Source organism: Ambystoma mexicanum, chromosome 4p (assembly GCF_040938575.1).
Source record: "Ambystoma mexicanum isolate Mex_15411 chromosome 4p, UKY_AmexF1_1, whole genome shotgun sequence".
NCBI classification, from domain to species: domain Eukaryota; kingdom Metazoa; phylum Chordata; class Amphibia; order Caudata; family Ambystomatidae; genus Ambystoma; species Ambystoma mexicanum.
The window spans coordinates 1,144,198,920-1,144,219,692 of record NC_090927.1 but is presented as its reverse complement, the minus strand read 5'-3'; the positions used below and the strand labels follow the sequence as shown (position 1 = coordinate 1,144,219,692).

General features: G+C 45.9%; 1 protein-coding gene across 1 annotated transcript in view; it reads left to right on the top strand.

Annotated features, from left to right (window-relative positions):
• The window catches only part of ALDH8A1 (aldehyde dehydrogenase 8 family member A1), a 189,828-nt gene that overhangs the window by 76,424 nt on the left and 92,631 nt on the right, over positions 1-20,773 (top strand). The window contains exon 4 of the mRNA XM_069605021.1: positions 15,630-15,779. Within this exon, the coding sequence (XP_069461122.1) occupies positions 15,630-15,779 (150 nt within the window). The remainder of the gene's footprint in view (positions 1-15,629; positions 15,780-20,773) is intronic.

Here is a 20,773-nt window from a genome sequence, read left to right as displayed (position 1 = left end):
TCTCTCTCTCTCTCTCTCTCTCTCTCTCTCTCTCTCACACACACACTCGCAGACACACAACACACACTCACTCACACAACATACCCACTCACATACAACACACACACACCACGCACACACATCGCACTCACACTCACAACACACACTCACAGACAATACACACACACAAACACACACAGAAAGCCTTATTCCGTCTCTCCCAGCTGCTAGATACATCAAATCCTCATACACAGCTGCATTGAATTGTCATTCATTTTTGCACCTGCAAAAAGCAGATGCAATCCATAGGGATTCAGATTTATGCCACCTGCCATGCACGTAAAAGGTGGGTGGCATAATGATCGTTGTGTGGATGGCTGTACAGCATGGAAACTCAGCACTGCCCAGATTTCTGTGCATGCGTTCCACCCATTCACAAATACTGTCAAAAAAATATGGCATTGACCACAGACGCGCATCTATTAGCAGTCACAGACCTCTCGGTGCTATTTAGGGGTCCCCTATCTATGCACATAAAGAAAATATTTAAAAATCACATTTTGCCTCCCCATAAAAGGAGGTCACTGTTAGCGTCATTATGAGGAAACAATGCGGCAGGCTGTAGCCAGGCCAGGTAGCGCACTGAGGTCTGGCATCAGAAACCAACAACTTGGGAAACTAGGGGCGCCCTTATATGAGGGAGCCTTGGGCATGTACCCCTTTTCTCCATACCTTAGCAGGTTGCTGGTTGCAGGGAGAGCTTACGCCACTGACTGCAGCAGGTGCAGGTCTGAGCAGTCCGATTGGGTCTTGCTTTAGTAGTAGCAAGTACGTTTGCTGGTTTACTGAGTGCTATTGTTGTACACAGTGACAGGGTAGGGTTCCCTTTTTTGATTTCTATTGTTGGTTTTTACAAGTTAATACTTGCATGCTATTAGGTCTTTATTCAACAGTAGGTAGCATCCTACTGTGGCTTAATACAAACGATGACCAGTTTTTACCTCCTCATCACCCTGGCTCTCCCACTTGGCCCAGTTCATCTTTGTTACTGTAAATCTTTATAGATACAGCTGAATTTATGTATGTGTGTATGTTTGTCGGGCTATACAAATCCACACCGTTGAACCCACGTCTACCATATTTTGCATGGATTCCTCATTTGTCTGGGGCAAGATTGTAGTCTATGTTTGGATGCAAAAAATGTACTCTGTCGACACCCTCATTTACTGATGCTCACCCCGATTCACTACAGTAGGTACTAGAAGGAGACAACATTTGGAAAAGTGTTTGAAGCGAAATGGTCCTATGTTGGTTATTCCTTTAAATTTATTACTACTGTACACGGTTCAAAATGTTTATCGAAGCATTTTTAAAGGGAATTTAAAAAAAAAGAATTTTACATTTTTTTTATCAAACCATTCCAAATATGGGAAATGGCAAGGTAACAGTTTACTTAAGTTCCTGCACGGGAAGAGAGCACAATCAATCAATCTTTCTTGGACATTTTCTCAAATGTGCTGAAGCCATTGAGTGACTGAAACATGCCACAAAAAACGAACATCACTTGGGAAGCTCCATCTGATGCAAAGCGAAAATCAATATGACGAGCTTCTGAAACACAACAACAATCATCAGCATGACTTGCCGACCTGAGGACTAGAGCAATATCCCACAGGGCACATGAGACACCACTCGATCAGGACACGGGCAACGCCGGGTACCCCGGCTAGTACAGATTCAATTCCAGAATTTCTTTAGCAGTGTTTGTTTGGGACAGAACCATTTTTCTTCATGTTCACAGATGGAAATATGTCTATAGTGGGAAAACACGCAATCAAGCCCCTCATTTAGAGCCTCCAGGAGCAGATTTACTGTATCAACATTTTCTAGACATGGTTTTGAGGGAAGCAGAGAGACCCATGCTACAAATTCCCTAAGAAACATGGTTGAACAGGGAATCCCTGATTGCAAGAAGGCAGTGCGTAGGGAATTCCAAGCTGCTCAGTAGGAAAAACCCCACCAAATAGACACACATATACAGATGAAAATCTCCCCTAAGCAATAATTTGCGAGAAGCCCCTAAAAGACACACCCTAACACAAAAATCTACTCCCCGCAGAGGCCTTTTTGCTTCCCTGTGACAAGTCCCCTGCCTATCTCTCGGAAATAGAGTGGGGTGACCAAGGGGACCTGGTGCCCCCCTGAGGAGACAGCTCCCACACCTGTGAAGCTGCACTGTTACTAAATCAATACAGTCATTCTCACCCCATTGTCACAGAGAAGTGATTTTATGCATTTATGCGGCAGAGGAGTTTGTAAACACTGTCCCTGTAAAGGAACTTCACTCTGCAAGCCAAGAACATAATACAGCCAAGGAAGTGAATTCCCACAGCCTTGGTCTGGAACGGCCTTGGAGGGAGCAGATGCACATTACGCTTCTTCATGGCACTGGCCCTGCAAGCCCACACAGCCGCACCAGAATTTGTTATGGTGCTTGTACTCCAAGCCTGCCCTGACCTTATAGACATAACTGATTTCTTTAAAGGTGCTTGCTATGTGAGCCTGTACGGAACTTCAGAGGCACACCAGTTTTAATGATAGCACTCGATCCGGGAGCCCACGTGGACATCATCGCAGACGCACTGGATTGTCCGATGGTATTCACCCAACCTGGACACTGTATTAATGAATGGCAAATTCATATACCAGCCGTGCATGCTGGAAAACATAGCCAAATTGAAAGAAAATGTTGTCCATTGCTTACCTCCATGTAAAACAACCACAGAGCATGAGTACCTGCTCCCTAGTCGTTTTACATTGCGTGAACCTTGGGAGGACCCCGAGGCGGCACAGGGCAGCAGAGAAAATCAAAGATGGAGGACCAAGCCATTAAAGGCTTGCTCCAGCCCAAATGTATCAAAACACGTAGGCCATGGCGTTAGACACAGCCAGTACAGCCACTGACTCCTCCACATCCACAGGTGCAGATCCTCACAACAAGCCCAATTCAAGGGGCATCCTGGCACGGGTATGTAAGCTTAGTGTCCAGGTGAGACAGTGTGGGTCTTTGAAGTAGGAGTTGGCTGCAGGAGTTTGGTACTAGTTGGAGAATGAGCAAAGGGGTTGGAGGTAGAGTGGAGAAATAAGGAGGCTCTGAATAAGAGAGGTACATCAGTCATGGGAACATCAAGAGGAGGACCTTGATTGGAGGGATCAAGAGGAGGTTGGTGGGAAACATCTGTAGGAGGTTGGTTTGGAACATTTGGAGGAGGTTAGTTTAAGGGTTTTGGAGGAGGTTGGCTGGAATCATTAGGAAGAGGCTGGTTTGGGTCCTCAGGAGGAGGCGGAGAACCATTAGGAGGATGTGCAAGGCACTTGCAAGGTCTTAGCTAGCAATATCAGGAAGGGACGAGAGGGTATGCTCATCCCACAACAGAGTGTAAGATTTAGACTCCAATTTAAATGCGTGAAGCCCACACTCCGAGGAATGATCATATGGGTGGTTTCGAGGAGGAGCAGGACCAGAGTAGGAGTAGGGAGGTGGGGATGAAGCGGGTCAGGACCTTAGTAGAGGGTGGTGAGAGAGCTTGCTTAAGCCTGCCTGTAGAAACTGGGGAAGGAAAACCTGGTTATCTCTGTCTCATCATTGAGAAGAACATTTCCTAGGTTTAACAGCTTGTAGCGAAGGCCCGGCAATGCCTACTGGAACCAAAAAGTGCACCAGAGGTGGTTGTATCCTATCCACAACCATGAGACAAGTGGGAAGACCCTTGAGACACTGAGTGATGGGGAACTTCCCCGAACATTGTCAACTTCAAGGAAACCTGCAGCAGAGGTGGAGGAAGAAGAGAAGCTTGTTCTGAGTCTACAGGGTGAGATTGTGACCTTGGACAATAAGGATGAGTAAATCCTTACCCTGGATGGTCTTAGTAGGGGCATAGCTATGACCACCTTCAACACCATCCAGTCTGAGGGTGTAATTGGTACATTGACTGCAGTGTTCACTTCCCTGTTCTACAACCTGTCTCTTGGGTACACCTTCCCACCACTCCTTGACAATGACAAATGGCATGTACCAGCCCACACTCTTGATGCCACTGAGCCGAGGTCATGAATGTGATTTCGGTTAATGGCATGTAGCATCCAATTTACCAACAAACGTCATGGAACACTGGCAGACTGCTTTGACGTTGCAGATTTCTACAATTTAGTGGACGCCCTAGACTACACCCACATTCCTTTGGGTCCTCCACAAATAATGGAACACATGTTCCATGCCTAAAAACTGAAATGCATGTTGAATGTCCCGATAACGGGTGATGCAAACAGGATCATCGTCACAGTTGTACTCACTTTCCAGATCAAGCGCTCCATTGTTTTCTAGAACGCCACCCTTTTTAATTTCACTGAGACACATCATGATGAACAGACATGGCTGCTGGCTAAGTTTATCCTAAATTGCACCCCTCCTCCAGTGGTGAAGGCACCCACTCATGATCCACAGTCGTCCTTTGCCACCGACCCTGCTCCTCTACCTCCAAGGGGAAGTTACCCACCCTTGATCCTTATCCCCACTTTCTATCTACTTGCAAAATGGGGCATAAGTAATACAGGTCCTCTGCACATCCACCTTTGCCACATGGAATGACCCCCACACATAGCACTGTTGTGGCACAGGTAACCATCTACTTTGCTTGACATAATTAATGGGACACGTGCACAGCCAATAAGTGGAGCCATGTGAGGTAGGCTGAGCCTAATCATTTCCGGTGCTACGTGTCATTCGGGACCTCTGGTCCCTCATACACATTTGAGGATCAATAGTGCAATTTCCAGATTGCTGATGCCGAACCAGATCCGGAGGGGCCATGACCATTGCCACCGCCAAAGTTCTGTAGATGGCTCAATACCCAGGAGAAGTAGTTCAAAGTGCTTTATTTTACAAAATAAATGTGTCAAGAGACAGTAACTAAGGGTGTGGAATGATTAAAGAAGCCAGGCATGAGCAATTCCAGCTTGCTTAAGGACCATAGTCCATCATTCCAGTCATCTCGTCCCTTCGGCTCTGTCGTCCATTGTACAAATAAGTCACTTGCAGAGTATGGGGTGTCTTTTTTGTCTTGATCAAGTGATTGCTCCTTATATCTTTGATCAGGAGGGTGTTTTCCTCGATAACCAGTTCTGCCAGCTATGGCTTGATGGGTAACGGGATCTCAGACCTGACGTTTAGGTTTGTAGGATGCTGCACCAGACCTCCTTAGCTCTGGGGATGGCAAGACCCAGGCGCCAGGATGCCATCATACCCTCTTCCACAGTCTCCTCAAATATTTTGATGACAGGTACCCTCCTTATAGGTGCCTCTTGGTCCTGGAACTCCCTTGTATTCTTGTCTTCTCTGTCTCTTTCCTTTTTCCTCCAAAGCACTTCCCTCTTCTACTTGTTCCTCAATGACCGTGAGAATTGGACCCCCTGCACCTTCCCTACTTGGCTTGCAACCTCTTCTCACTCCTTCCAGCTCACCCTCCTTCTTGACCTCCTTCCTTCACTTCAGATTTTTGCACTCCACTGTATTTTCCTCTTGCCTCTCCTCCTTACCCTACTTCAAGATTGTGTATCTCATTCTCTTAGCTCTGTTCCCCTTCTCCCCTTCTCCTCTTCCTGTATCCCTGAACTCTGCCCACCTTCCTCTGCCCTTATTATTGTTATTTTATCCTCCTCTCTTTGCTGTGTCCATTCTTTAAAGTCCTCCTCCATTCTTTGTGTCACTCCTTTCTCTCCCTGCTTCTTCGAATTGTCCTTTCTCTTCCCCAACCTCCTCTCTCCACTTTCTCATTCTCCACCATCTCATATTCTGCTAACTTTCTTTCAGCCTCATCCCTCTGTTCATACTTTCCCAACCACCTCCTCTAATGACCTCAGATCTTTCCCACCTTCCTCTAATGACCTCTTTTCTCCTTCCTCCTTGCTCTATATCATCACCGCCTCCACTTCTCTCCTCCTGCTTGCCTTTCTCCTCTCCCTGCGTTCCTGCCTACTCACTCCAACTCGCCAACTACTCCCGGCTAAATTCACCCACACCCGCATTCAGCCTGCCTCTGAAAAGCTATACATAGCTTTGCCTTGATAGTTCATAGCCTGCCTTTGAAAGCCACGGCAGTTAACCTGCCTGCCAATATACTGTACCTTGATATTGTATCTTGATTGTCACACCTAGCTATCTATGCGGTACCTAGTCCCTAATCGCTGCATACTCCTCATTGATTAGTCTCGCCACCTGACTTCCATACCTACTTACGGCCAACAAAATGTACCTACCAGGCATTTACTCAATACTGCTGAGAGTCATTCTCTCCCTTATCAACTCTTCCAGCGCTTTAAGCTTTACCTCTAGCATGGCCTCCATAGGCACCATTCCAACACCTTCCAGTATGCCTCTCACCATAATTACTCTGCCCCACTCCTCCAAACCATGTAGCCCCTTACGAGAAATACCAGGCTACGAGCTAGACTACCCAAACTATACGAGCCTCGAGCCAGAGACACCATCCAGTCTAAACTGAATAACCGCTCCCCAACTATGCACACAACCTCTCTCACCAACCTCCATCTGGAAAGACCCAAGTATAACCCAACTCATACCTTGACTAAGCATAAGGTGCATAACACAGTCTCTAATCCTACTCACACCAAAAACACTGTCCAGCCTATAAGAGGAGCCCTTATCAACGCACGCTCTATAGTAGCCCATGCTACAGACATAGCAGACCTCATCCTAGCAGAGGATTTAGACTTCATAGCCATCACTGAGTCCTGGCTCCATGCAGCCGCAGGCCCAGCCCTCTCGCTAGCCATTGCCGACGACTACACCATCCTCCGAGCGGACAGAACAGAATCTAGAGGTGGCGGTTTGGCCATAATTGCTAAAACACACCTGAACATTAGACTTGACTCCTCGAACCACCTCCCATCCTGTGAATCACTCACAGCTAAGCTACCTACCGCTAATTCCCAAAGTATATCCATTCACCTATTCTACAGACCTCCTGGACCCTTAGGTTCCTTCGAGGAAGACCTTAGCACCATCCTCACCAATAACCTAAAAAACTCCTCCCAAAGCCTCCTCCTAGGGGACTTCAACCTAGGCTTTAAAGACCCCAAAGATCACCAGGCTACCCTCATCAACAATACTCTTTCTGAATTAGGCTTTACCCAAAAACTATCTGGCCCTACCCATAACAAAGGGAGAACCCTCGACTGGGTAGCAGACTACAACTGTGCGGCCTCCATCACCGATAACTCCCCTCAACCTTGGCCCGACCACCATCTCCTCTCCTTTACCCTCAGAGCCTCGAGCCCCATCACCAACAATGTGCTAGCCTCAGCGATCCCCACGAGAAGTAAAAAAAATATCACAGGGGAAAAACTGATCCCTCTCATCCTCCCTACACTTAACCAACTCCCTGCCACTTCCAACCCCTACGACCTTGTTGAAGGCTACAACAAAACCATGCGCACAGCCTTAGACTCCATTGCACCATTAAAACTAAGAAAATGTAAACCGAAAAAGCATCTCAACCATTGGTTCTCTAATCACCTTAAAACTCTTAGATTAGAAAAACGCAAAAAGGAACAAGCCTGGAGACAATCTCCCACAGACCACAACAAAATATTGCTCAATAGAATAACGTCCAACTACAAAAAAGAAATCATAGCTGCCAAACAAGAGTCTTACAACCAGAGGATTGCACAATCCAACTCCAGCACCAAAGAGCTGTTTACGATCATTAAAGAACTGGAAACACCTGTGCTAACTCCAGACACTTGCGTGAAGGACAAAAAATGGTGCACCAGTGTCCAAAATGCCCTAAACAATAAAGTCACAGGCCGTCAAACTAAAATTAAAAACAAGAAAGATTCCATAGCCAAACCAACCAACCCCACTAACACGACCCCGCGCCCCACACCCCAACACCCTCTGCCCAACCCCTCTCGATTTAGCTTTTCCAAAGTCTCCACACTTGAAGTGTAAAAAGTCATTCTCAGCCTAAAACCATCTGTCAGGGCGACCTATGCCCCCCACAAATTGTTAAAGATGCAGCAAGAGACCTCTCGCCATTCATCACAAGACTCATCAATGCCTCCTTCTCCTTAGGTACCGTGCCCAGCAACCTCAAAGAGTCCTGGATCCTTCCCCTTCTCAAAAAGCCCTCTCTTGACCCCTCCATTCCCACCAACTACAGACCCATTACCACTGTCCCCTTCCTGCTCAAGATATTAGGCAAGACAGCCTACCAACAAATCCAAAAATTCCTTGAAATAAACCATCTCCTCGGTATTCGGCAATCAGGCTTCAGACCCCAACACGGGACAGAAACTGCCCTTATCGACCTGAAGGCTCAAATTGACACTCCGAGAGACAATGGGAAAACTGCTTTATTGCTCCTCCTTGGCCTCTCCGCGGCATTCAATCTAGTTGATCACAAAATCTTATGCAATCACCTGGATTCAGCTGCCCACTTTTCCCAAGAAGCCATCGGCTGGATCGAGTCATTCCTCAGCAACAGATCCATGCGTGTCTTCTCCACCACAGCTGCCGCCGACCCCATCCCCATCACATGCGGAGTCCCCCAGGGTTCATGCATCTACCCTACACTGTACAATGTGTTCACAAAGCCCCTGTTTGATGATCTAGATGGTCTGGGTATCACCTGCACTAATTATGCCGATGATACCCAGATCCTCATCCCGTTGACAGGAGATTACAACCATGATTTGGCCTTGGTGAACAAGGTGTACCTCATCATCCAGGCATGGATGGCATCTCACAGTCTATGCCTGAATGATGACAAGACTGAACTCATCATACTTGGTTCCACCGCAAACCTAACCAAATTGGACCACAACTACACCAGCTTCACTATAGACGGGAACCCAATCAAAGTAGCTAAGGAAGTGAAAACCTTAGGAATATACATTGACTCCTCCATCTCCTTCCATAAACAGGTTAGCTCCATGTCATCCTCCACGGCCTACACATGTAAGCTTATAAGAGCAGCCAAACACTTTTTATCCACCCAGAGCTGCATTACATTGCCAGAGCCCTTGTATTATCAAAACTGGACTATTTAATGCCCTTTACATAGGAGCTAGCAAACAGGTTACTAGCAAAATACAGACGCTACAAAACAACGCTCTCAGAGCAGCGTTTAGCATCCCCAAGAGAGAACACATCTCTAACATTAGGAGAGCCCATAAATGGCTCAACACTACAGATAAAATCCTGCTCAAAGTAGCCTCACTAACACACAAATGCCTCAACAACGCTGCCCCCGGCTACTTAGTCGACAGAATAAGTAAACACACTTCCAATAGACCTACTAGAACCTCCAACGCCAATCTACTCACAGTTCCTAGGTTCAATCGCACCAAAATGGGTGGCAACAGCTTCCAGGTGAAAGCATCCCAACATTGGAACTCCCTACCACACTCTCTAAGGACACCCCAAACCTACACACACTTTAGACGCAACTACATACATTGGATAAAGAACAACGACCGCTAATACCATCCAACCCACCACCGACACCCACTATGTAAATATGTATACTTGTAAATCTGCAAACCTTTGTCTTTATCGTGACTGCTGTAACCATCTATGATCCTATTGTAATTATTGTAATGCATTGTAACGTGTAAATAAGCTGTGAATAACCTTGCTGCTCCTGCGCCCTGATACCCTCGGGTCTGGTGCGCAATACAAATGAATAAACTAAACTAAACTAAACTAAACCCGGCGTACAATGCCGCAACTTTTTATATTCCCATTGTTTGACTCCCAGCCATGCCTCTGCCGAACCACACTCAGCTGTATCACTTCCGTGGCTGAGCGCATGGATTGGTTCTTGTAAGCTTGAATGTATTTTTGCAACTACTTGCCCTTTTGCAGACCGTCATCACATGTAGGATTGAAGTCGGAGACCTAATAAGGGCCGCTCCCGCCTCCCTTGCCTGACAGATACGTTCCATATTGCCGCAAGACAGTCTCCCGGCCCTTTATGCAGTGACACCGTGAGCTTGTTCCCTCTCTGCGAACACCCAGTCTTTGAGTTTGGAGGTGCCCACTGCATGCTGAGTGACAGCCTCATTTTTCCTTAAAGTAAACCAATGCAGCCTGTCCAGTTCCTTCGGTAGAACAGGTTTTCCTGGGAATCTCTGGTGTGGGATTCCCAATGTCGGGTTGCTGTGCATGATTCACGGATAACACAAATGGCCAACTAGGGCTTTGCCATCAAACTCATCCTACGGGTATTGATTCCCATTCTTTAAATTTGTCATGTTAGCCTGTTACGCTGTGACATCAAGTCTTGGGGGATGGGAAAGTGGCAGACACACAAACACTTAAGCGGCCGGACGAATTGATGGATGTCTTGATGTCTTGTTTTATTGGCGACGTGGGCACAAGCTTGTCCTATAATGGGGAAAGTCATGGAGCTGGCTTTCTAGGGAATATATGTGTCCTGCCTTTTGCCTGGATTCCGCCTTCCTGAACAGTTCCGCCACCTTTGCAACATTGCGACACTGCCATATAGTTCCCCTCACTTGGTGCCTGGGATCCTCCAAACTCATCCCACATGTTCTTGTCCTACTCCACTCCCCCCCCCAACCCCCGCCCCAGGATGCAGTATTGGGCTGAGAAGCTCTGGGGGTCATCTCTTGGCCTCCTCCAGGCCATACACTGAGGATCGGGAGGTGGCACTCGACCCCCAATTCTCACCCCAGCTCCCCCACCCAGCCTCATACATAGGACTTTACCACTCTGTGCAACATGGGATGAGTCGATGGCTCTGGTGTCCCATGGAGCATGACCGGTTGTCCCTGACAGCATACCCATGCATTTTGGTTTGGACTTGTGACTTTCTCTTTCCGGTCCATCAGCTACCAAACCCCCGTGATGATACATACACTAATACACACATCAACACCCACAACCCTGCGGAGCATGTGTCTGGCTACTGAAGACCCTATGCTGATGGCTACATTTCACAAATGGGGCTCTCTAAAATACACCTAAGAAAGTAGGGAAAATTGTCCTGCTGCGGTTCATGGTCCCCAAAATTGCAATACAGAAAAGTGTACTGGAGCCGCCAGAGGTGGACGAGTAAGAAGGTTGTGAGGCAAACTACAAGTGCTACCAAATTGGCAGACTTTGCAGTGAATGGGATGCTGACATAGGGATGGGTGAAGCTAATGTTTCTTAATCAACACAGTAGAGTAGTAAATCACCCATCTCACCATCAAATAAAGAATGCACAGTCCCCTTCCGTAACCCCAACACATCCACATCCCCTACCATGATACCTGATCATGACCCCCTTCCTAAACCTAACTCGTCAACTTACCTTATCAGACTGGCTAATCCTTACCCATCCCTTACACCAGACAGTACATCTACTGAAATACAACAATCCTAATCTCAGTATTCCCAGCGTGACGTCCCAGTGGAATTGGGTGGTGGGATACTGTGTTAGCCAACCAAACAATGTTTTTTTTTTTAAAGGTAGCTTGCGCCCCTCTCCAGAAAGAACATGGCATGATAACCTGTTCTGTGGTTTTTTCCCACTTTGAGAGTTCGCAGCCATCGCTTTTTCCTCACTGTACCTTTCACAGATTTGAAATATTCATTTGCATATCAGTATTTGTCCCGCCCACACGGGCAGTCCAGCACCGAAATGCTATGGCAATTCGCCTCTGAACAAGAGTACCAACAGCAACCCCATACACGTGTTTCAGCCTTGTTGGGCCTCATCAGTGAGGTGAAGCTGTGCCTCTCTGAGCACAGTGAGCAGGGGGTCCACGTCTGGATTCCCCCAGGTTACTCAGGGTGACCAACCCCAAGTTCCTTGCAAACATTTTTCAAAAACGCTAGCAGGCGCCCCTCTCCAGAAAGAACATGGCATGATAACCTGTTCTGTGGCTTTTTCCCACTTTGAGAGTTCGCAGCCATCGCTTTTTGCTCACTGTTTTTTTTAAAAAAAAGCAGAAAGCAGAAGAAGCTCTTGCAGCAATGATATTTGTATAAGACTAACACCATATTTGGGTCTCCTAGCTTTGAGAACCACATGTGTCTTTGCCATCAGGGAGTCATTTGTGCAGTTGTACACACAGAGGTGGGCACCCCGCTTCCGCGAGCTGTGTGCCAGTGGTGATGTGTGCAGTATAAAAGGCGGATAAGCTAACATAACTTTTCTGAGCGAAACTGAGATCTGGCGAAAAAGAGTGTGATAGGTGTTCCTGCAGAGAGTGATCTGAGGTTTTCCGACAGATTTGTGTCCCTGCAAAGCCGTTCGGGGTGGGGCTAATTCAGTAAAGTTTTCAGACACATATGAAACCAAGCTTCCCATGCAATTGAATCTGTCCCAGCCCTTCTGAAGTTGGAGCCAAGAATGACCCATTGGAAAATCTACTGAAATTCGCCTCTTTTGGCCAGTACACCTCTAAAAGGAGTGTAAACTTTAAGTATCCTGGGTGCTACATTTTCCTTTGTAGCAAAGGAGCAGATATCGCCCTACCCTCCGTGCCCTCTCCCCGGTTATGAGCAAGGGACTTAACAAAGTGATAGATCCAGCTCACCCCTAGAGTGCTTGGGAGGTTCCCCATCACAATAACGGTCCTTAAATAATATGTCCGAATAGTGAATGTACACATTGAAATTGGAAAAGAGTTCAAGAATTTCTGAATAAATGTGATCACAGCAATTAGCTTCCTAATCCCCTGAGCTACCACCCCAGTTTTGCGCCTCAGGACTCATCATCCAGTTTCAATAATAATTCACCCAGTGACGCGGATCCCCTGAGGAGGCACAATCTAAAACCGACAACTGTAAACATGGTGAGAGAGAAATCGGAGAGGACAATGGGGCCCCGAGGGAAACTCTAGCACGGTGGCACAGCTGCAATGAGGGCAGGGTACCAAGGTTAAAAAACACCAGCGCATCCGATCCGCTGGAGGTGGGGCGCTCAAGCCACAAAGTATTTCTGCCGATGGCTAAGAAGTATCTGATTTCACCAGTAGCTAAGGAACCTGTAAAAGAGGCGTGTCCTTCGTCACTAGGGGTGTGGCCTGACAGGCATGATGGAGCTTTAGCACCTGGCAGAAAAGAGGCTAAAATCTGTTTCAAAAGGCTAGTGAATGTTCCCGTCCATCGGGTACTTTGGAAGGAAATCCAAGATTCTCATGAATTAAATATATTAAATAATTCTAATGACAACGCCTCGATATAATAAGTCTGCAAAAGTCAATGTAATATCTATATTACATTTTCCCATCAGAGCATTACAAAACAAATAATCTAGTCCCAAATGTCTGAAACCAATGATGTCATCAGAAAAGGACAAACCTAATTTCAAAATCCTCTCCTGAGGTTATCGCTTGATGCTCAAGAGAAAAACAAATGCTTCCAACAATCCACTATCACCAGAGCTGAATCATAAACAGCTGAACTCTTCAAAATATTCAGTCTGGCTGGCAATTTAGCTCTAGGTTTCCAATTAAAGATTTAAAAAAAATCTAGACCACTATAGGCAATTTCAACCTTAACAACCCTCTGACAACTCCACCACCCAACCCCAGGATGATTCCAACAACTTGCCTTCACCCGCACTTCATCATGGGAAGTAGAAAAGATAGTAAAGAACCTGAAGGCACCCTCCACTCAAGCCAAACCCTGCCCAGTCTCCACAATCAAAGAAAATAAATCCCTAATTGCCCCCAACATAGCACAACTCTGGAAAAGCCTCATTCTCAACTGGCTCTTACCCCACGGAGCTCAAGGAAACAATAGACCACTCTTGATAAAGTCACCCTACACTTCTTAAACGCCTGCATTTACACCCAGGAATATAAGACTCTGCCCTAAAATGGATGGAGTATTTTCTCCAAAACTGCCCATCCACCACAGTAGAAGTCTAAGATTTCCTATCAATTCCTAGGGAAGTTACTCAATGAGTGCTTCCGGGATCCACCATATCCCCGTGGTTCTGCAAGGCCTATATCAAGCCCCTCAGGCACATTATAGAACAATTCACATCCACGTTTGAAGGAAATGCAGACAACACACAACTTGGCTTCTCCATTTCACCAAAAATTGAATCCAACAACTTCAGCGACCACATCCCTACAGCCATATAAAAATGAATGCCCTAAAACAACATATGCCTCAAACCCAGCAAGAGAGAGATCCTGGTCTTTGGCACCCAACACATTCACCACTGTCCTTTTATAACGCCCACTGACCAGGAATCCCCCTTCACCTACTTCAGAAGCGAAGAACCTGGGAATCCTAAAAGACACTGACCTATCCCTTAAACCACATATAAAAGACCTCACGACAAAATACCCTAACTCCTACACATCCTCAGAAAGATACTCACCTACTTACTACTTACTACCAAATCATCATCCTCAGCAATGCCCTAATACTCTCCAAACTAGAATACTGCAATCCTCTCTATACGGGCCTGTCCTCAGAAAACCTAAAATCGCTCCAGATTATCCAAAATAAGACTGCAAGATGCGTACTAAACTTCAAGCCTTACTGCCGTATCACTCCAGGTCTAAAAACACTTAACTGGTTACCCATCAAAACTGAAATATAATTCAAAGTCCAAAACATTACCCACACGACCATCTACTCTTCTAGCCCCTCAGACCTTCAATCATTTCTTAAGCTTGCCCTCCCAGCAGATGCCTGCTTTGATCAAAAAAGGCTGAACTAACACCGCTCAAATTTCAGCGCAAAGACCAGTGAGGCAGATCCATTGGCCTCACCCACAAGGAACAAACTACCAGACTACATCATCGAGGAACCCAAATTCAACACCCTCAAAAAACTATCCAAAGACTGGTACACTGACAACCTTCAATCACACACCTAAACACCACCTGCTATATACCATATACTAACACCACACCACAGTGACTCAATTTCCTGCTTCATCCAGACACCCTTTTTTCAACTACATAAACACTTAGACACACCAGACACCCTTCCCTACTCCTACTTTGTAACCTTGATTAACACTTTCTCCACCATCGCTTCTCTCCCTCCTTCCATCTCCCTTTTACCTGATATACACTTTCAGACCACGTAGCACGTTTATCTCTTCAGTAAACTGCACTTACTTTCACTCCAATCCTACCTTCCCTTCATCGCTCCTCTCCCGGCCCACCTACTCTTCCTTCTCCCCTTCTACATCTCCATAGTGATTCAGGGACATGCTCTTTTGTGCCTTAAAAGCATTTGCTTTATGACCCTAATTAAATGTTAATGGCGTGTACATGCTGTGACATCCTGGCTGCGACCAAATGACTTTGGCGTCTTGAAGCACTCTGCGTCTGGCACCCAAACACATGCGTGTTGCTACTTGAGATATGTGGAACACATATCATACAATTTTATTCTGTGGCTGAAAGCCTGTAGCGCAGGTCAACACAGACACCCTTCAGGCATCCCAGGATATGCCTCACTTTTTCCTTAGACACGAGACCGTCTCAAATGAATGCACTTTGCTGGTATGACAGTCTGAATGAGGAGATCTGAGATGTTTGCTTCGAGGTTATGATGTTTATTAATCTCTCCTGCTTGCTTCCAGCTGCCTTGATCAGCCCTTGGAACTTGCCGCTCTACTTGCTGTCCTGGAAGATTGCCCCGGCTATTGCCACAGGGAACACCGTGATTGCCAAGCCCAGCGAGATGACGTCGGTCACTGCGTGGATGATGTGCAAGCTTTTGGCTGAAGCTGGTAATTTTCCAGAGCTCAAATGAGGCCATTCCCTGTATCCATGCCCTAATACCTGGACAAGATCATCTGGGGAGTCAATACACAAGTGTAAACTGCACTCAAGTGTGTGTAGCTAAAAAGTTAACCTGTCAAAGTGTTTCGCTCTTTCATTGCTTTATCAAGGCCTTAGTATTTACAAACAATATTGGGAAATTGACTCGACTTTGGGCTACTATAGGTCTAAGACGCATCCACTCCCGAGATGACATTTGCAGGGAAGTGACAATCGTGGTACTGTGGTGGCTATCATGGTAACATCCATTGCATCGGATTAGCAGATGCAAGGGAAACGTAAAGAAAAGCTTTTAGCTTTTGTTTTTAAAAAGTGCCATATTTTGCAAAAGAATCCTGGATTGAATCCAATTTTTATTTTCACAAAGTTGTATTGATGCATGAAAAGTAAATATTGCAAAGCCAGCAGAACAATTCTCGCCGTGCACATAAATAGTACAAAAGAAGTGCATTAAGTGTGAGATAATGGCTCCAATGTACCTGGGGCGGAGCAGAAAAGCAAGGCAGCAATGCAAGGCGTAATTCTTACATGTCTTGATTTGCCGCTCCATCCCATTGTCAATTACTTTTAAGGTGGAGAAAGGGCATAGGGGGTGAAGTTAACATCTCATCAGTGCTTACTTCATCCTTCGTGAAAGTACAATTCATTTGTACAGGTGCAAAATAAATCGATTCCTGTGGAATCTGCCACCGTTTTAGCAAAGCATATAGGAATCTATAAATCAGAATTTGCAGCAGCATTTACATTTGATACAAAAGTGAGCGTAAGTGGAAAGAAGATTTCTCCTGGTCTTACTCTTTCCTTTTGCACTCCACCTTGCAAAGGCTCAACACTGCATGCAGGAGACTTAGCACAGGCAAATGTGCTAATGCTGGCCGCCCCCTGCATGCAATTAGCACTTCATTTATTTTTCATTTTTTATTTAAATGCTTTTGGCTAATATATCTAGTATTTTGCATATGTGCATACATGTCACAAGGAAAAGCACTTTATATGAACGGTAGCACATACAATATACAAAATAATATAAACAATCATGTATCCTCTAAAACATCTATAAGAAATACAAAATAACATTCATCAATTCATCTTCAGTTCCTGGTTTCATATTTCATTTAATATACTATTTTGATTGAAATTACCACTTAATATAAAATGACCCTCAATGTGAACCTTACATCCATAACACAAGTGTAAATAAGATTAGAAATGCACTGGATTGTGTACAAGTATGAGATTTATAAAACATACTTCTAGCTAGAAATCAAGAAAGAGTTGTACAACAGGTAGGCTATAATCCTTCATTGCTCTTCCCTCTTTTGTGTGGTGTTGGATGCACTGTGTGTAGAATATTCCGTTGGTGTCTGTGTTCTTGGTGCTGGCATGGCGCCTGCTTGCACACTTATTTTGTTTGCTCACAGGCTTCTGTGCCAACGGGGCACTTCCTCTCAAGTTGCCAAATGCATTCCCTTTACTGGCCCTTACTCTAGTAGTGCCTTGTGCATGTGGTGTGATCGTGGTGCGTAGCGGCAAGCCATCGGTATGGCTGCTTTTGCTTCATGATATAGGGATACGGCTTGGGCAGAGGACCATATACGTGGACCCAATGAGAGCCAACACCGGCCCCTCATTGCCTCTCTGAGCCCTGCGCTGTCCGCGCTGTCAATCAGTAAGCAGGCACTCTTGTTCCTCAGATTGCTTCCGTGTGGATCTCACCTTGTTTCTCCACCATCACTGCTTCTGCTGCTTTGAGCGCGACCCTGCCAGTGCAATGAGCCTTATACCTGCTTAAATCCCCCCACTTTTGCCCGAGGAGAAGTTGAGAACAGAGGTGTAGCTAGCTTACTTTGTAAGCTGGGTGTTGCTAGGTCTGGAAAAGAGCTGGGGTTATGCTAATGTCAGGACTGTCGGGACTCAGGGCTAGCTAGCCTTTTGGTTGTAGCCCCTGAGCTTCTCTCCGGGTCTAAAACCAAAAGACCCGAGCCCATAGCGGCCCACCCCAGCCCTCTCCCCTAGCGACACCTCTGCTCTGTGGTGTGCCTGGGAGATTTCCCGAAAAGCAATGGGGCGCACCCAACTAAAAAGGATCGCACTAAAAGTTAGGAACATTTTTATACGCTTTTACAATTAAATTATAACAACATATTACTTTGATTGTCATCCCTTCATATTTACCATTGAGTTGTTCTAACTGTGCTGGATGTAACTCTGACAAAATTATCCATGCTTGCAACAATTTGAGGGGAAGTTAAAATTCTTGAATTTCAAGCGGTTCAGGGTTTCCTGAAATGTTAAAACATTTTCAGTGACTATGGCCAAAAAGGTTCAAAGGTTGAAAGCAGAAAAGGCTCCTACATTGGCGTGCTAGCTCCCTTCTCCCGCAGGGCCTTGGTTTTATTCTATTTCAAGCTCCAGTACCTGCTTAAGATAGATATAGAAACGATACTTTTCTATCTGTAGCCAAAGCAGGCGCTCTCACTCTGGAAAAAGAATACAACATGTCTTTAATTCCTGCACAAACATCCAGCTGTGCTAGAATTTCGAGCACGAGCCGGCTGCTGGTGCTAGAAATAGATTTTGTTTTCTCTCGTTCCAGTGATCCACCCATGGTAGAAATAGAAACGTTATTTTTCTTATTTCTAGCTCTAACATTTTTCTTGTTTCGAGCAAGGGCGACCATTGGGCACTAGACGTGCTATTTTTCTATTTCTGACCAGCAGTCAGCACTGGCACTAACTTGCAGGGCATTAAAAAGTAAGGAAGGAGAAGGTAAGGGTGCCTAGAAGGGAAGTGTGGATAGTTTACTGCCTCCTTGTGTAACCCACAAATATTTGTGTGTTACCGGATTGTGAAAGTTGTGAATTGTAAATATGCACGGTTCACTTGTGGAGAATTTCTAAAACCCTGACACATAATTTTTGTCATGCTCCTATACAGAATTTGAAATCGGACTCTCCAAGCCCCACTGAGCTACGTAACCTTCTACCATCATTTATTTAACTTTTCTGTGTTGGGAGCTAGCCGGGGCTAATGCCATTCCATGAGCGCGCTAAGAGACGATTCAGCCTGCGGTGTGCACTACGCAAACGGTCAATATTCTAATATATGGAGCAACACTGTAGTCTATCAATTATGCATTAGTGAGTCTTTTTCTAGAATTAACATTTAAGAAATTCACTTCTAGGTGATCACAATTTAAGCAGCTAAGGGACTAAGAAAGAACGATGTAAAGTGATTTGCTCATGATCATGTACTTCGGTCAAGTGGGTAAGCCGTCATTTGAGCTCATGTTTCTTGGATCTCAAACAATTTGATCTTTAGTTGTATGCCAACTTATAATTCTGCTGTCGGAAGCTGTCTACCATACAGCTCTTCCAGTCTCCCCACTCTTCCACCATCTTCCTCTGATATCTGATAAGTGGCTTAATGTCTTGCTCCTGCAACCTAATAATCTCCATGTCCTCTCATTCCAGCTCCTTCGACCTTCTGATCTCCTCTTCTTACGCATTTCAATTTCCAACACATCTTGCTATTTCCCTGTCTAGCTCCTCTGTCACAAGTCTCCCCCCTTCTCATCTGTCTGTATTGTTTGCTCGTGATCTTCGGAGATGTCTTCTTTCATACTGTTCGGGATTTATATAACCGCGTGCGTGGGTCCTCGGATTCCAGCGTGTGGTTCGTGACCCAGCTTCAGGATACGCTCAGCTATCCGGAACGAAGACCAGGAAATAATGAGGTTCGCACTCGGACACCCGAATGCGATGGAAATCCAGGATATGCAAAGGTAAGGATAAGGGGAAGGAAGAAGGAAGGGGAATTCAGGGGACTGGGAACCAGTAATCAAAAGTAAGCGCTGAACGAGCTCCGGCAACACATGTCAGACTACTGCAAGCGGTAGCGTTGAGACGCGCAGAGCTGCGGGGGCGTGTCTGCTTTGTAGAACGTAGAGCATACAACGCAGAGACTGGCAAACAGCGTTCTGCGTTCAACAGCCATGTTGGGAGTACTACTGAGTTCAGTCCCCTATGGGTCAGGGACCACAAAGTCCCGAAGGGACGCGTATGGCGGTTCATGACAGCATGCCTCCTCTGAAACCCAGCTCCTCCGGGTTTACCCGGATGTATAAGGTGGTATCTTCGGAGCAGTCTGGGGGCATTCATGTTTGAGACGAGTTCCCAGGTGCGTTCACTGGGAGGGTACCCCTTCCACTTGACCAGATACTGTAGCTGACCACGTCTGTACCTCTAGTCACATATTCTGGAAACCTCATAGCTGATCATTGACAATCACAGGGGTAGATCTTGGAGCGGTTCGAGAGGACTGGACGTATGGTTTCAACAGAGAAGTGTGAAAGACTGGGTGGATCCTTTTCCAAGATTCTGGTAGTCTGAGTCGAAAGGCCACTGGGTTAATGACTTCCTTTATGGAAAAAGGGCCGTAATACCTGGGAGACAATTTATTTGGTCGTAGGTCTCGAGGTAGAAGTTTCCAAGACAACCAGACCTTATCACCTTTTGAGTATGAAGGCCCTGGTTTTCTTTTGGAGTCAGCATGATGTCTAAAGAAATGGTTCGGTAAAAAAATGTTTTATTGCCCCTACGGCCATGTGTTTTTAAACCTAAGTCGCTCGATTTTAGAAAAATTTCCTATGGACCTTACCCGTGTTTTCGTACATTAAACTCATGCGAAAACAGGCATCAGGGAGCTGCCATTTTGTGATAATCCTATCACTTGCCGCATCGCCCTGGCTGACCTGCTTTTGGGGCACTAAATCATATCCCCCGCCCCTGAGCCTGACATTATCAAAACATTCATATTCCCCGCTTCTCTCCGTGACGTTTCTGTGCTGCGTAGGCAAACACGCGCAGTCGTCTTCTACGCGACTTCACACAGAACCCGGAAACCAACACAGATCAACTCACAACACAGCGCGCCACAATTC